At 40.9% G+C, this 16,169-nt stretch overlaps 1 protein-coding gene across 2 annotated transcripts in view; it reads right to left on the bottom strand.

Moving 5' to 3' along the window:
* cpne5b (copine Vb) overlaps positions 1 to 16,169 on the bottom strand; it is a 140,459-nt gene that overhangs the window by 24,038 nt on the left and 100,252 nt on the right. For both annotated transcript variants that reach the window (XM_068315336.1, XM_068315335.1), the window contains 2 exons: positions 15,368 to 15,471; positions 14,019 to 14,123 (listed from right to left, as the gene is read on the bottom strand). In XM_068315336.1, the coding sequence (XP_068171437.1) occupies positions 14,019 to 14,123; positions 15,368 to 15,471 (209 nt within the window). The remainder of the gene's footprint in view (positions 1 to 14,018; positions 14,124 to 15,367; positions 15,472 to 16,169) is intronic.

Raw genomic sequence — 16,169 nt, 5'->3', positions numbered from 1 at the left:
CATCTGAGCATCGTCATGCACTACGAGCAAAATTAGGATACAAAGCTTTCAAAAAACTCCTCAGGCTTAGAGTCAGGGTTCTGACATTAGCTGATGTACTATACACAAGAATTAAAAGAAAAGCATTTTCTCTTCTCCACCTTCAATAACACCAATAAGTCTTTTGTGATTAAAAAGGGCAGGAGAGTCCTACAGGTGTATTCTCTTGTTTCATGCCAACCCTTTGAGCCTTGGGAGTTTTCTCTGCCAAACGCACAAGGCTCATTATTACTATTGAGTGCTAAGAGAAAAAGAAGAATTCAGAATGGCTATTTATTTATTTAACTGAAAAAGTGTTCTGATCAGTGTTTACTCTTAATGACTAAATTATACAATTGGTAGAGGGGATCTAATTATAATTATCTCAAGGAAAACAATATTTTCTTTTTGTAATTACTATATCTTTAGAAGTCTTTTTTTTTTTTTACTGGAGATCATCAATATCATTTTTTTGTTGATTTTAAATTAAATAGTACTGAAGGAAACCCAAAATCAGTTGAAGTACAGATGCCTCTTTAAAAAAAGAGTGTTTCTCAACAGTTTCAGAACAAGGTGAAGAGCTGACTGTATTTTACAAGCAAAGAAGTCAACTCTTATAAGGAACCTCTTCCTAAAAAAGAAATTCAAACAGAAAAGATACCAACAACAAATGCAGGAGAAGCAAAGTCCCTGCAGATCAGAAAAAGAAAAAAAACTTTTGTGGCCCCTTCATTCTTGCATTTTTTGATCTCACTCCAGTGTTTCCCCATTCCTTACTTCATCTAGCACACGTTCTGACACAAGCCCAGATTCAAAGAAAGCAGAAGGAAACAGCACATCAGAGACTCTTTCCTGACACACAGAAGAATTAAAAGATCTCTGAAATAAGCCCAGCTTCCTCTATACCACCTAGCCCTTATCATTTCTTTGTGAAAATCTGTTGTTTTTTTTAGGACTGTGAGGTGGTAAAAATGTACTTGTCATCTGGGTGGCTGAAATGCGATGCATCTCCGCCTGCACAGGCAAAAACAGCAATAAAATACAAAAAGAGTTAAGCTACACAAAGAGAGAGCAGAGATGACTAGAGAGAAAGTGTCCTTTGTCTGATCAATATTAAGCAGCACCAGGTATGAGTGGTGGAGTTTAAATGTGGGATGTGTCACTCAATGAAGTACGAGGAATCTGTCATCACTGCAACTAAAAGCATTTCCATCATTTTATTGTAAATCCTACAGATGCTTCAAAGGACTCAGTCACAGATTCTTGAGGGACCCTTTGAACTTCCAGAACAATATACACTCCAAACCTAATCTGCCACTGATCTCTCCAGCTACTATTCTGAGGCATCTTTAATCATCATGAATCCTCAGAAATGTAGGCGCATATAATTGGGGTTAAAGAAAAAAAAATCAATGAACAATTGTTCTTCGGTTACTAGGATCCGTCTCTGATCTGATGCCACGAACAGAAATTGACTGTGCTGGAGTCATCTTGAAGCTGTTAATGAGGAAGAAAGGATTTTTTTTCTCATGCCATCAACATGTTATCAAAATATACAATACAGGGTATATAGGAACCTTAAGCACCACCTACGCAGAGGAAGCCCAGCGTACAGGGGTGATAATAATGCAAAGAAAAAATAGAGGAGATTTCCACAGTGTCTGTTATTCTCATCTCCTCAATTAATTTTTCCATTCTTGTATCACTTTCTTTTCTTTCTTTTCCTCTTTGCTTTAATACTTCCAGAGTAAACTATGCGGACAAATTGTGTAGAGAAATGGATTCCGTCAAGGATGTCACCAGAGACTTGACTGGATCCAACAGTCACCTTAATCATGGCATCCTGTCAACAGTCAGGAAAATTGGAAGGTGTTTGCATTTTCAAATCTTTGTCTTGGTGTTTGTAATGTATTTTAAAAGGTTAAAAACAAATATGACTCATATGTTAGAAACATTGCCATAGCGGTGAGTCATATCTAGGATTCCAGAGTGTTGTTTCCTACCCGTAACAAGCAGCAATTTTCCTAGCAGCATTGATTTGGTTGCACATTGTTATGGTTGTTCCTTTGTGTAACGAAAACAGTAATTATTATAATTATTCTATAAATCAAATGATAGATGCAAATTAAATCCAAATGGTGCAAGTTGTTGTTGGTTAAGTTATTATTACCATTATTGTTATTTGTCTGTAGAGATTCTCAGTTATCCAGGTCATAGATCTCTTGGTTTGATAACGGAAACTGGACTTGTAGGAGAAGGTTGTCCAACCTAGTGGGAGTCGTCAACACCCCAAATCAGAAATACAGTAAACAATTTTCCTTTTACCTGTCATCCTGTTTTCATGTGAACATCTGAATTTTAATATAATGTTCTTACATTCTGTAAAATGTAATGGAAATGAGGATTTGAAAAAAAAATCAATCTTTCTCAAAAAATCACAATGCAGTCACTCAAGATGTTCGTCAAACAGAGGAGTTTTACAGAAGGATTATCTGATGATGATCTCATGGAATAGCGGTCTGTGCTCTTGGCAGGCTGCCATGTAAACATTAAGAGGGTATTTCTCATTTTAGCTGTAATATCAGCTTCATTTCATGTGGTGGGAATAAAATGTTCCTTCATGAATCAGCTCACAACAAGGTCTGTGGATTACATTAATTAGCCAGATGAGTTTTTGGAAAGAGTTAAACATATCTGTTGAGTTTTTCCAAATTGGGTTGCTTTAAGCAAATTGCTATCTTGTTCCATTATGTTCAAGAGGGGGGGAGATGCTATTTCTAATGCTGATATTGCCGAAACTCACACTAAAATAATATAGATGGATAATGAGCACTACAGGAAAGAGAAGGGAAAAAAATCCCAAACACTCTGTCTCTGAAATTCTAAGACACATGACTTGATTTTTTCACAACCCTGTCATTCACTGAGATCTGAACTGCGCATGCGCGAGCTAGCCGCAGGTTTTCGTCTGCTCCGTTGTATGTCTTATTTTTTAATCGTTTTTCTTTGTCTTATCTAAGTCTTTTCCTTATTTACACAACCACAATGGATAGCACTGTTTTCATGTACTCCATCTCTACACCAACAACAGATAGTGTCACCCAGGACATGTCACCGTGAAAACCACGCTGTGCAACAGGGTTATGGAGCTAACAGCTGTTAGCATCAGGCCCTATCACCTGGCGCGTGAATTTTCACACGTCATTGTCCTCGCCGTCTACATCCCCCCACGTGCAGACCCAGAGACGGCACGAGAGACCATCTGTACGACCACCTCTGATCTTCGGACCCGGCACCCGGAGGCGCTTGTCATCGTCACAGGGGACTATAACCACATCACCCTGGACTCATCCCTCCCCACCATGTCCAAGTGTGTAGACTGTCCCACACGGAAGAACAGAATCATTGATCTGTTTTACACGAATGCCAAGGAGGCATATACCGCCACCCCCCTCCCCCCACTAGGCAGATCAGATCACAACCTAGTGTGCCTTCAGCCCACCTACATTCCGCTGGTGAAACGGCTGCCAGCAACAACACAGCAGGTCAGGAGGTGGTCCCCGGAAGCAGAGGAGACACTGAGGGACTGCTTCCAGACCACCAACTGGGATGTCATCGTGGGCTCACATGGGGAGGACGTCGACGATGAGAGAGGCCCAGCAGGCAGTGAGACTCTGCCTGAGGGAGGCAAAGGACAACTATAGAAGGAAGCTGGAGAACCAGCTTGGGCGCAACCAGGTGCGGGAGGTCTGGAGTGGCATGAGGGCCATCACCGGCTATGGAGAGGGCCACGGTACAGTGGAGGGGAACGTGGAGCAAGCTGATGAACTTAATAGCTTTTTTAATCGGTTCAGCTCCCCCACCACTCCATGCGCCTGTCCCCAGAGTTCCCCTGGCCCAGCTGATCTGACTCCACGTGCCTCCTTCTCCCCCTCTCCGTCCAGCTCATCTGCCTCCCCCTCTCCCTCTCCATCCACCTCACCCATCTACCTCAGTCCAAACCCGGACCCTTCCCCCACCTCAACTGCCAGACCCCCCGGCCGGAGGGATCAACGTGCCACGCCCTCACACACGGCCATCACTGTGGAACAGGTGACGTCTGCGTTGAGGAGGCTTCGCCCAAGGAAGGCGGCCGGAACAGACCAGGTCCCCCCAAGACTCCTCAAGGCTTGTGCTGCCGAACTGGGTGAACCCCTACACCAGGTCTTCGACCTCAGTCTCCGGCTGGGGATTGTCCCGTCCTTGTGGAAGACATTGTGCATCGTCCCTGTACTCAAGCGGAGACGCCCCACAGAGCTCAATGACTATCGACCAGTCGCTCTCAGCTCGCACGTGATGAAGACCCTAGAGCGACTGGTCCTACAGCTCATGCGTCCCCAGGTGCAGGGCGCGATGGACCCTCTCCACTTCACCTACCGGCCACAAGTTGGGGCTAACGACGCAGTCCTGTACCTCCTCCACCGGGCCCTCTCCTACTTGGATGTCGGGAGCTGTGCAGTGAGGGTGCTCTTTTTTGACTTCTCGAGTGCCTTCAACACCATCCAGCCCCGGCTCATGCAGGAGAAACTATCATCCATGGCTGTGGATCCCTATCTCGTGAGCTGGATCACAGACTATCTAACAGACAGACCCCAGTACGTCCGTATGGGGAACTGTCTGTCATCAGTGGTGACTAGCAGCACAGGGGCCCCGCAGGGAATGGTACTCTCCCTCCTTCTCTTCACCCTCTACACAACGGACATCCAACATAACTCGGGTACATGCCACATGCAGAAGTTCTCTGATGACACTGCAATTGTGGCATGTATCAGGGAGGGTGATGAGAGGGAGTACAGGAGAGTGGTGACGGACTTTGTGGGGTGGTGTCAGCAGAATGAGCTTCAGCTAAACATCTCCAAAACCAAGGAGATGGTGCTGGATTTCCAGCGGGCACCACCCTCCCCACAGCCAGCAGTCATCGGGGGTAAGGAAGTGGAGGTTGTGGGGACTTATAAGTACCTGGGGCTGCAGATGGACAGTAGACTGGACTGGTCCCACAACCTGGACTGTGTATATAAGAAGGGTCAGAGTAGGATGTACTTCTTGAGGAGGCTGGCCTCCTTCAACATCAGCTCTAATCTGCTCAGACTGTTTTACCAGTCCATTGTGTCCAGTGTGCTATCCTACGCCATTGTGTGTTGGGGTGGTGGTGCCAGGAAACGGGACACAGAGAGACTTGACAGGCTCATCCGGAGGGCTGGTTCTGTAATCGGTCAGGATCTGGACTCTATGCAGACTGTTCTAGAGAGGAGGACTATGTCCAGGTTTAGATTGATCCTGGGTAACACCACCCACCCCCTGCACACCACCTTCGCCCAGCAGAGGAGCTCCTTCAGTGGCAGACTGCAGTCACCAAGCTCCTCCACTGAGAGACTCAGGACCTCCTTTGTGCCTCGTGCCATCAGAGGGCACAACCACTCTCTCAGAAGGAGGGGGGCTGAAGCCGCAGGGTCATCAAGGTCGGCTGAGAAGGGAAAGACGAGGGGGGCCTGGACGCACTGTGGATGCACTGTGGGACACTTTGTGGGGGTCCTTAGTGTCAGTTTACAGCTCGGTACATCCATGTGTTTCTGTTTCTGATTATACATCATCTACACCCAATGCTTCTTTCTTCTCTCATGTCCCTATGCTTCCTTATTTTCTAGGTTCTTCTGTTTTCTGTTGTTATGATTATGTCAGTATGTAAATAATGTAATTTATACAACGTCTTTTGGCTGTGCCATTTTTCTGTCACTGTTATGTGTATTTATTGTATCTCTCGTGAGCAGATGTCACCTGAATTTCCCTTGGGATCATTAAAGCATATATATATATATATATATATATATATATATATATATATATATATATATATATATATGTTTGTGTGTGTGTGTGTGTGTGTGTGTGTGTATATATATATATATATATATATATATATATATATATTATAAACCTTCTTTTTATTATATATATACAGTATATATATACTGGAGTTTATTTGTTTATTGTTTATACAATTTCCTCCGGGATTAATAAAGTATCTATCTATCTATCTATCTATTGTACCCACACTGGTGTTTCCTGTCTTTAACATCTCCTGTTCCGTGGTGCATTGACGTTTTCCCTGCTTCTCACAAGGTTAGTCCACTGGATAAGCTCCAGTGTCCCCCTGGCCCACAAAAAGCAGACACAGCATTAAGAAGATGAATGAATGAATGAATGAATGAATGAATGAATGAATGAACATCTTCTGTCTTTTCCAGAGCCTTTTCCACACCCCTTCATCCACTCAGTTAATTCCTGTCACCTGTGTTGCTCAAACACCTGCAGCTCACCTTCCAACCACCATCCTACAAATACTCTCAGCACTTACAGTAGTTGTTGGTCAGATTGTCTTGTGACTTGTTCTAGTCTCTGGTGGGCCTGATTATTTGATAACTATATTCAGATTTTGCTTGGTTCTTGGAATCTGCCTGTTTGCCTGCCCCTGATGTGTCTGATATGTCTAATGTGTATGCCGGATTCTCTGATTACCCAGTTTTGACTCTGCTTATTACTAGAACTTTGGATTTGGACTCACCTCACCTCTACTGTTGTGCTTTTGGGTTACTGTTTTGGGTTGGGTAGGATTTTGGGTTCTCCTTACCTGTTGCATGACATATTCAGGGTTCATGCAAATTCTATCTTGTTTTAGAGGGATTGTCTCTGACAATCTGATACTGATGTGGATATACACACACTTGTTTCTTTAAATGATGCTTCACACCAAAAATCTACAAATAAAGAGGCAACATCACACTGACATGAAGAAAGGCTGTGAATTCATGGAACGAGTGTGCTACTAATTTCCCTGCGGCGATTTTAATCACTATATAAAATTAAGGGGAAAAAAACCCGAGAATGAGCTTTTGCTGATTCACAACACACAGGAGTCCTAAATGCTTCAGGTCACGTAACAAAAATCATGGACTAATTTTCCAAATTATTTTTTCCTTCTTTTGATTTAGAGGTGTTTTATCTTCCACATACTCTAAATGAGAAAAAATAAATTCTTTATAGTTTGGGATGTTGTTCAAGAAAGAAATATACAGTATTTCATGTACCTGCCAATGCCAATGCTTTCTTTGCCAAGAGACAAAAAGAAGAAATTGCTTTTTCTCTCCTTTGTTCCTTTAGAGATTCCAGTGGGAGAGCAGATTATGCCTTCACTGAACTTTGTCCAACTTTTTTACTTTTTGCCCTTTGGTGCATCAAACTAAAGCACTGATCTAATTAGAGCAAAGTAAATCTGCAGTAGGTTACTGACATGCTTGAGTTAGCTATCTGAACAGATAGAGATGCCTCTTGGCTTCTTCCAACATGTGCTGGGCTTGGAACAGTAAGCGCTCAGCCCAGACAAACTTCCAGTCAGAGCTTCTTCATCCAGATACAGCAGCAGTACACACAGCAACACTATCAATACATACTGCATTTCTGTACCTCTTACACCCCAATTTGAGGTCACAATTTGACTGCAATAAACAAGAGGACAATGCAACTCTGAGATTTCCAAGCGTACTTTCATCTGCCTGTTTCTGCATTCTAACTAAAAATATGGATGACATACTGCAAATGAAAAAAAATGTGGTTGAGGTTGAGAAGCTGATGTGTTGTGAAAAAATATTTACAAAAAAGTATGGTGACGAGAGACTATCATCGTGTAAATCCAAATGTAAATGGTTTAAACTGAATGTACTTTGTTTTTTTTACTTTGTTTTTTACACCTTCACACAACATTTTATTTGATCTCACACCTTGCAATGTGTGCTGCACAGACTAGAGGTGGAAAACTTTGGCTGCTTAATCTTATCTGTTAGGACATGTTACTTGTTCTGATGCTGTTAGTTAAACTTATTTCCGACAGAGGTGAGACTATTAATACTCAGCATTTTATGAAGCCTCAATACACAATGGTATCCAGTGCACTATGGCACTTTGTTACTCCTACATATAGTCCTATAGTCTCTGTCCCTTGTGTATGATTAGCTCCATCAGGATCATGACCCCTTTCTAAACCATTGTGTGACTGGTTGACTCATGCATTTTCACCTAATATTTTCTAAATATCAAATTCTTCTGGGACAGCCACATAACGTCCATAAGACAGTCTCATCCGTCACTCCATCCGTGTCCATTTGGGATTCTTCTCTGTGTTGTGAGCACACACCAGGTTGTCAGGACTCTTGGTAATTACAGTTTGGCTACATACAATGAAAATAGGACAAACACCTCTGAGAGAGATGAGGAAAGAGGGAGAGGGAGAAAAAAAAGATGCAGCTTGCCACATGAAATATTTCTCTCACAAAAGTAATCTGCCTGTCACTTTTTTTTCATCCCCTCTCACAGCCCTCATCATTTAGCTTGTTTTCTTGCAGCACTGTCTTTCAAATTAGAGGCAGGCTGACAAGCTGTGAGAGAAATGAATTCATACTCTCTTTGACACAACATGTCTTCATTAATTATGCACCAGCTGGGAAGACCAAGCCACCAGTATTTTAGACACAAACTGTAAACACAAACTATTGATGAATGAGATAACTGACAAAGTGTATTCAAAATATTTGTGTTCAATACACAACCTATTTTTCATATCAAGCCTTAATATTTTCTATTTTCTCTATTTTCTATTTTTACTGATATATATTTTGACCTTGAACAAGAGAAGGATTTTAGGATGAAGACTAATAAGCAGCTGGCACTCTTTATGTCCTAACAATGAACATGGCCTTTATTTTATAGTGTATCCTCTAACTCTGGATGACAAGAAAGGCTCTCAGCATCGACTAAACCACTGGCAAGCACCATCAATTCAGAACCATCAGAGTTCTGTCATGTTAAACATTACCGTATTTTCCGCACTATAAGGCGCACCTAAAAGCCTAAAATTTTCTCATAAACCCGTAGTGTGCCTTATAATCCGGTGCGTCTTATATATGGATTAATATTCATATTAATATTGGTTAAAAACATGATCGCTGGAAAAAAAGCCGCAGTCTGGCCGCCAGTCATGCCGCACTCCGCCACCAGAGGAGCCCCCTCACAAGGCACTCGGGCCCACGACCCCTAACAACGGTAGTCAAGGGGCGTCACTGAAGTCCTGGCTCTGACTGAGCTGCTCAGACGGTAGAGCAGACTGTAGGAGCACCGGTGATTACGTAGCAAAACATAAGGAACATTTAACAATTCTATTAATAAAGTTTGACTGACTGACTGATCTCAGTATTTCCTAACTATTTGGCGTCCGAAATAACCCACTTTAAACTTAATTGGTCTTAAAAAATGCCATTGTGCTGTCATCTGGAATCTAGTGACGGTCCATTCTATTAGTCTGTGGAAACACACGGAGAAACAGGCATAAAGGTGAATGAAAGACCCTCAAAGCTGAACTTCCAGCCTTTTCTGAAATTTCAAGAACAGAGGCACTGCTAGACAAACGTGCCAACAGGTGTGCTGCTATTGATTTCCAAATGTTGTATGGGGGCAGGGGGGCGCATTCAGGCTTGTGTATTCTGTCTGCAGGACGTGCTGTGAGATTCACAGACGTTAAATTCAGTTCTAGGAGTAAAACAGCGTCGCATTTTCAAGTAAATTATCAGCCTGACATTAAAAACTAGTTAAAAAATTGTTTAGGACACACAGCAGCAAATAGCTGCACCTCACCTCCGACTGGACTACCGATCGATCGAAACAATATTTAATTAATAAACGAAGATGAACGTCGGAGCTTAAATATCTGCTTCGAACTTCAGATCAAGAAATAATCCGCTCTGTTCGCACTGACTGCACCCGTAATGAATTTAACCAGTTTTTAATGTCAGGTTTTTTAATATGTGTATTGACTTCTTTCTAAGATGGCAAAGTGATCAAGTGATCAGGTTTCCTTGATGAGGCTCAGAATGGCTTATTGACATAACAATAGGGGCCATTCAAAGGTAATCAGGAAGTCATGAATGCAATCATGACTGTCTGAGCAGCGCGGCTCTATCTAGTGGACGGATTGCGCAACTACAGCCGCTGCTGTTTATCAAATAAATTTTATTTATTTTTTATTGTGTGCACCTTATACATGAAATAAATTATAAAACAAACAATTTATTGAGGGTGCGCCCTCTAGTCCAGTGCGCCTTATAGTGCGGAAAATACTGTATATGGATTAACTCCATAATCCAGCGGTTCCATATTTGGGATTCTGTGATTTGTGATTTCTATGCCTAGTTACTGTAAATATTATATCTAAAGTGGTTTGATCCAAAAGCCTTACTTTGCAATGTTCAAAAACGTGGATTGTGGCTCTTTATCCAGATTCACTCCAAAAAAGTATTAAGTAAGGTTTCTTAAATAAAAAACATGACATGACAAACACTTCTCATTAAAGTCTGTGAAAATGTTTTTGCGTGCATGTGCTAAGAGAAAAACAAACAAACAAATAATCAAACAAACAAACAAAAAATAAAACAAACTGACCACTGAACTAACTTGGTAGAGATAATGATACAACAGTAAGAAATGACTAACGAGCATGTAATTTTGGACTCAAACTGAAGATCCAGCATCTCTGACCATTCAGAGTTCGGCCCCACCCAACAAAAAGGTTAGAAAAAATTGGGACAAGGCATTAAAGGATTTGTAAATCCTTCTATCTGTAATCATAAATATTATATTTTTATATTCATGTTTACAATAATGTTCGAATATGCTTTAGACACCACTAAAGTGGAACAAACCAAATCTTAAAGTTGATGCCAATCATTTAATTCTGCCATTTAATTTGAGTGGGTTGAGTTCTTAACTCTAAGCGAGCCAAGATTTAAAGTTCAGATAAGTCCTTGACTGAAGCTAATGCTATTGTAATGCTATGACTAAATATGTTCTGTGACTGTGAAGTTGTTAACAGCTCCCTGTTAACAATTCCACAGTCACTGTTAGACAGGGAGCTTTGGGTTCATATGATAATAATTTTGGAGTGGTATTATGCTGATTTTTGACATTGATGGTACTGTTTGAGAGTTATCTCAAAGAAATGATAAAAAGAGAAACAAATTTAAAAAAAATGTGGGCAGTTGACCATAGCTGTTTAACAGTAAAATGGATGAAGAATCACAAAAGACATTCTGTGCTTGATTTTACATTATGGATTTAATGTACAAAGTCTCCACAGAGAAATTGCAATTCAAGACTGGATTACAATGCCCTGGAACCTTCATTGGAACAGCTTAAATTTGTCTTCTGTGAAGGAACAATCTAAGAGTGAGTTCCAATTGCCTACAGCTCCCTGCAAAGTGGACTGCACGGTGTTTACAGCCATATTAAGCAAGGTCCCAATACGTAGGGAAGAAAACATGCTGTTCATCATGAAGTAAGAACTGTTGGGAAGAACTGAACAGTTGTTTGCCAGCAGGTGAAAAAAAAGAACATCTGTTGGTCAAAGCACTTGAACTCAAAGTTGAGTTCACAAAGCAAAAATAAAAATAATAATTCATTTGACTTATTTGACAACTAGCGTCGTGTGTGGGTTGGGATTGTCCTTTTGGTCCTTATTTATGCAGATTAGCTTGTGCCAGCGCTCAACGGTGATTGGAGGAGCGCACCTGTTCCCTCTCCCGATTGGCTATCTCAAGGCCTCACAGGATACATAAGGATCCAAGATGGCAGTCGCTCGTGGGCAGCAGGGCAGCAGGCAGCAAATCCTCATCCTCTCCATCTTCCAACCAGCCTCATGCAGTCTTGTATGAACTAGTTAGTTTTGGTTGAGAGGTAGGGTTGGACTGCCGGTTCGTTTGATGATTCTTTTATCCTATTTATGTAGTCAGGAAGGTTAGGTCCTGTCATGTGATTTTTCCGTTAGGTTAATCACTATTATTTTGCAGATAGGATTGTTTTGGTTATTTTGGCATTAGTCCAACCTGAGATGAGCTCAACATGTTATTTGATATATAGTTCTTGTAAATAAAAACTCTGATTTTCCTTATATACTTCAACCATTCATCTGGTGACTCATTGGGACTTGGGAAGATGGGGCCTGTATATGTTATGGCTCAGACACTCCTAGACTGGGTGTAACACTTCTAAGTGTTTAAAAAAACAGATGCTGTACAAAGCAAAAATAAATAAACAATACATATTAATAATAATTGCATTAAATCTGAGTAGAAATCTATAAGATTGACAGACAATAGGATGAGCCAGCAATGAGATGGGATTTGAATAAGAGGTAGGAGATAATAATGTGAATGGAGAGAGTTCTAGAAGCGGGGTGCAGAGCAGCGGATTGCTCCCTTTCCCACTGTGGTTATGTAGGCAAGGGGACAATGAGGTGGATGGCTGTTGAAGCCTTGAGAGTGTGGGATGGTTTATTGATCAAGAGGAGGACAGATAGGTGTGGAGGGACAAGATTGTGGTGGGCCTTATAGGTGAGAAGCAGAGTTTGAAGTGAATGCGGTCTTTGATTGGGAGCCAGTAGAGTTCTTGCATGTGGTGGGTGGAAGATGTTTTGGTAATGGGCTGAGCAGCAGATCTTTGAACCTGCTGAAGTCTGTGGAGGGAATTAGAGGGGAGGCCAAGAGATGCATGGATAAGTATGACAGTTGGGTGTGCTAGACCAGCTTTTTGATGGGTATTGAAATACAGTTTTGTCCCTATTATGTCTCAAAAAGATTTCAGGTAATGAAGTTGGTTAAGGATAGAATTTGAAGGGAGAGATGATGATGGTTTGGAGGAGAGGTACAGCTGGGTGTCATCAGTGTAACACTTGATGTGGTATTTTTGAAGAATAAATGGTCGTATTTTTTGGAGAATATGACCATTTATGTATATAATGAATATAACAGGCTAGAGGACGGAGCCCTGGAGAACACCAAAGTAAACTGGGAATGATTGAATTGTGGGATTTGATCTGAATGAATTGAACACAACCAGAAAGATATGAGTTGAAGTATCAGATATGCAAATAGAAACAAGTCTGTCAATGATGATACTATGAGAGATGGTGGTAAGTAACACTGTAAATAAAATAAAATGCTTACAGTATGTAAGTCTAATTGTCATTGTAACTAAGATTATAAGACCTAATGTGATTAAATGTACCATATGACTACTACTGCGCCACCATGCCGCCGGGAATGAATACATGATGCTTTCAAATTTCCTTGCATGTCATGTTAAAAAAAATTGTATTATATCTTAGTACATCTGGGAATACACCACAATTCAATATTCATTATAGAAAAAAATTACTGCGATACTAATCCTTAGTAAGAACATCTTTGCCATGTAGCCATTGTATTTGGTGTTGGTATGTGCAACATTGTGGGAGTCTGCCTTTTAGTGCGAAAGATAGTCCGCTTTTGTTCTGACATGACTCAGGTTAGATTAGGTGAATTATCATTTTACATGCTCTATAAAAGATAATTATATACAGGTAAAGTTAATGTAACTGAGGGAAGTAACAATGCTTTTTATTGTTAAGACATCATATCTGAGGGGAACAATGGTGATAAAAGAATAACCACAGAGAGAACATTGGAGAAGTATTTTAGCCATCCTCCATTATCACTATCAAGGTCTGCATGTTCTAAGCGCACAGCAGCGTATATAATGTCAAAGTAGAAAGAATTAGCAGCCTAATACAGCACCATGAACTAGTATTGATCTCTGTTGGTTAAACTCATTGACGCTCAGGGTGCAGTAATGGCTGTTATCGGTATGGAGTTTGTTAGTCAGAGGGTCTTATAGGGGCCATGAAGGCGGTCGATAGATTGACTCAGCAGAAATCAATGAAGGCAGAAAATGTCAATGGGGTCATCACTACTGAATAACTACCCAGCGTTATCAAAGGTGCGTGTGCAAATATTTCTCAGTCTACGTGATGAGGGACATAATAGGAAGGATAAACAGACACATCCTGCAGTCGAAGGATAGATTAGGAGGAGGTTTCATCCTACCTGTCGTAATCACCGTTGCAGAGAGCACGTACTGGGATGGTGAAAGGCTGCCACACCGGATTTAATGTGTTCTTCACCACCTCTGTTTTATGGCAGATAGTAAACCTAGAGGACAACGAGAAGGAGGCAGTTTCAGTGTGAAAAATGAGAGACAGCTAATAATATAATTATAAAGGCCCAAAGGACGGACACATTGGGATACATTGGAAAGACAATATCAAATTCACCAATCATAGGAGAGATGCTTTAAATAGGGTCACACCCAGCTTTCTTTACCGATTGGCCCATATCCAAGCTATATTGTGTTTTGGACCAAAGAGAATAATTAAAATAGTTCAGTGTATCTTTTTAGCCTCCCCCTCTCCCTTGAAAACAACTGACAGAGATATGCAAGTGGTTTCCCTGATATCTGAAATATTTTTGCACATAAATTCGTATCAAATGCAGCTATGACATTCTTTCTCTTTTTTCACACAAAGCCTTGGATTACTTGTGCTCCACTAAGTCCCACAAGCATTTTAAAGGCTTGTGATTCCTTTAGCCATACAGCCTTTAATTTGTAACCCCCTCTGGCACAAACAAGTGATACTTCTAGCACATCTGTGGAGATCTATTTCCCACTCTGTTACTTATGAAAAATACTGAGAAAAGCTAAAAGACCAGTAATGAAGCACTTGCTAAAGCATCTCCAGCTTGATAGGACTGCCACTGCCACAACTGCTCAGCCCCTCAGGAGACAAAACAGCACTCTGGGAAAGTGTGAGGAGATGGGTGAGAGTTACGCTTCCCTCTGTAAAATATCTCAGAAACTTACAATGTTTTTCTTATTGGTGGAAAATGCAGAAAGGTTTTTGTTGTTGTTTTCTTGCTTTTATGCTCCCTAAAGTAATTGTTTCTCCTTCATATTTGCTCTTCTGGAGTCATTTGTGTATAAGGCATGGTCAGGGGAGTTGTGTTTTGTTACCAACCAGAATGCTTGCCTGTTATTGAGCCTCTTGTGTTGTGCCTGCTTCAGTAACTACAGCTCCTCTCCTCACATACTGTACATATATTCTCCTGTGCTTTATCTAACTCCGCTTTTGCCTTTTTTTTTTTTTTTCTAGAGATTTCTATGTGATTTGCTTCATTATATTTCTCTGACCTTTCTGATATTATACTTTAAAACTGAATTTTTTTCTTGTCTCAATCTGAATTTCCAGGCTCCAACCTAATATTTGGCAATGTTGTCTCACTCTAGATGTTGAGAGCTTTCGGAATGAATAATTCAGCAACTGTCATTCTAAGAGCGACTTGTGATAGCGTTATTCAATTGTGGGAGATCTACAATACGCCTCCCACCAAGGACTTACGTTCCATCCTCGTTGCTTCTGTAGAAAACCATGAAAGGGTCTGACTTGCCAAAGAAGTCCTTCTTGTCCAGCTTGTTGGCACAGAACTGCATGGTGGCGCTGTCCTGCAGTGGGACATGGAGATGTAAGGACAGGATTGTGATGCTATATGCAGTTGGTTGGGAGGAATGTTTTATTTATGTGGCCTATTTTGCTGTTCTTCTCTTGTACCTTCATAATGTGATCTTCTTCATCACTCAGTAAGATGATGAATTCTGCATGAATACTGTGTACGTTTATCCTATATCTATGCATATCTGTATTTTCTTATTGACATTTCTTTCCAAGGTGTTTCTTATTTTAATGGCTTCCCCAAAGAGCATTAATCATATAAAAACAAACAAACTATAGTACTAAGAATATTCTTAAATTACAACAGAAAATCTTGGGAATAATTCACATTTTTCGCATTACAAACCTCACTAAAACCAACGATAGCGCAAGTCATAAGTTGACCAGTAGACTTTAATTAAGGGACTGCTTTACATAATTCAGGTCACTCTCCCGAAAAATGCAAAAGGGCAAAAGTGAAAGTATTTCTCCATCAGGTTCCTGTAAATCAGTTGGACTGATGATGGACAAGTTTTAAAATATCTTCATTTTTATGACATTATTTCTTTCTCTACATCAAGCACAGCTGTCCAGTCAGGAAATCAGGGCGTTATGCTCATAGTGATATTTTCAAAGTGACACTAACTCAAGCGACATCACATGAGGTTGTCACACAAGCTCCCTTGGGTCACAAATGGCTTCACACATTTTT

Source organism: Antennarius striatus, chromosome 5 (assembly GCF_040054535.1).
Source record: "Antennarius striatus isolate MH-2024 chromosome 5, ASM4005453v1, whole genome shotgun sequence".
In the NCBI taxonomy this organism is placed as follows: Eukaryota; Metazoa; Chordata; class Actinopteri; order Lophiiformes; family Antennariidae; genus Antennarius; species Antennarius striatus.
Note: the sequence above shows the minus strand (reverse complement) of the source record. Positions and strands in the feature narration are given on the sequence as shown.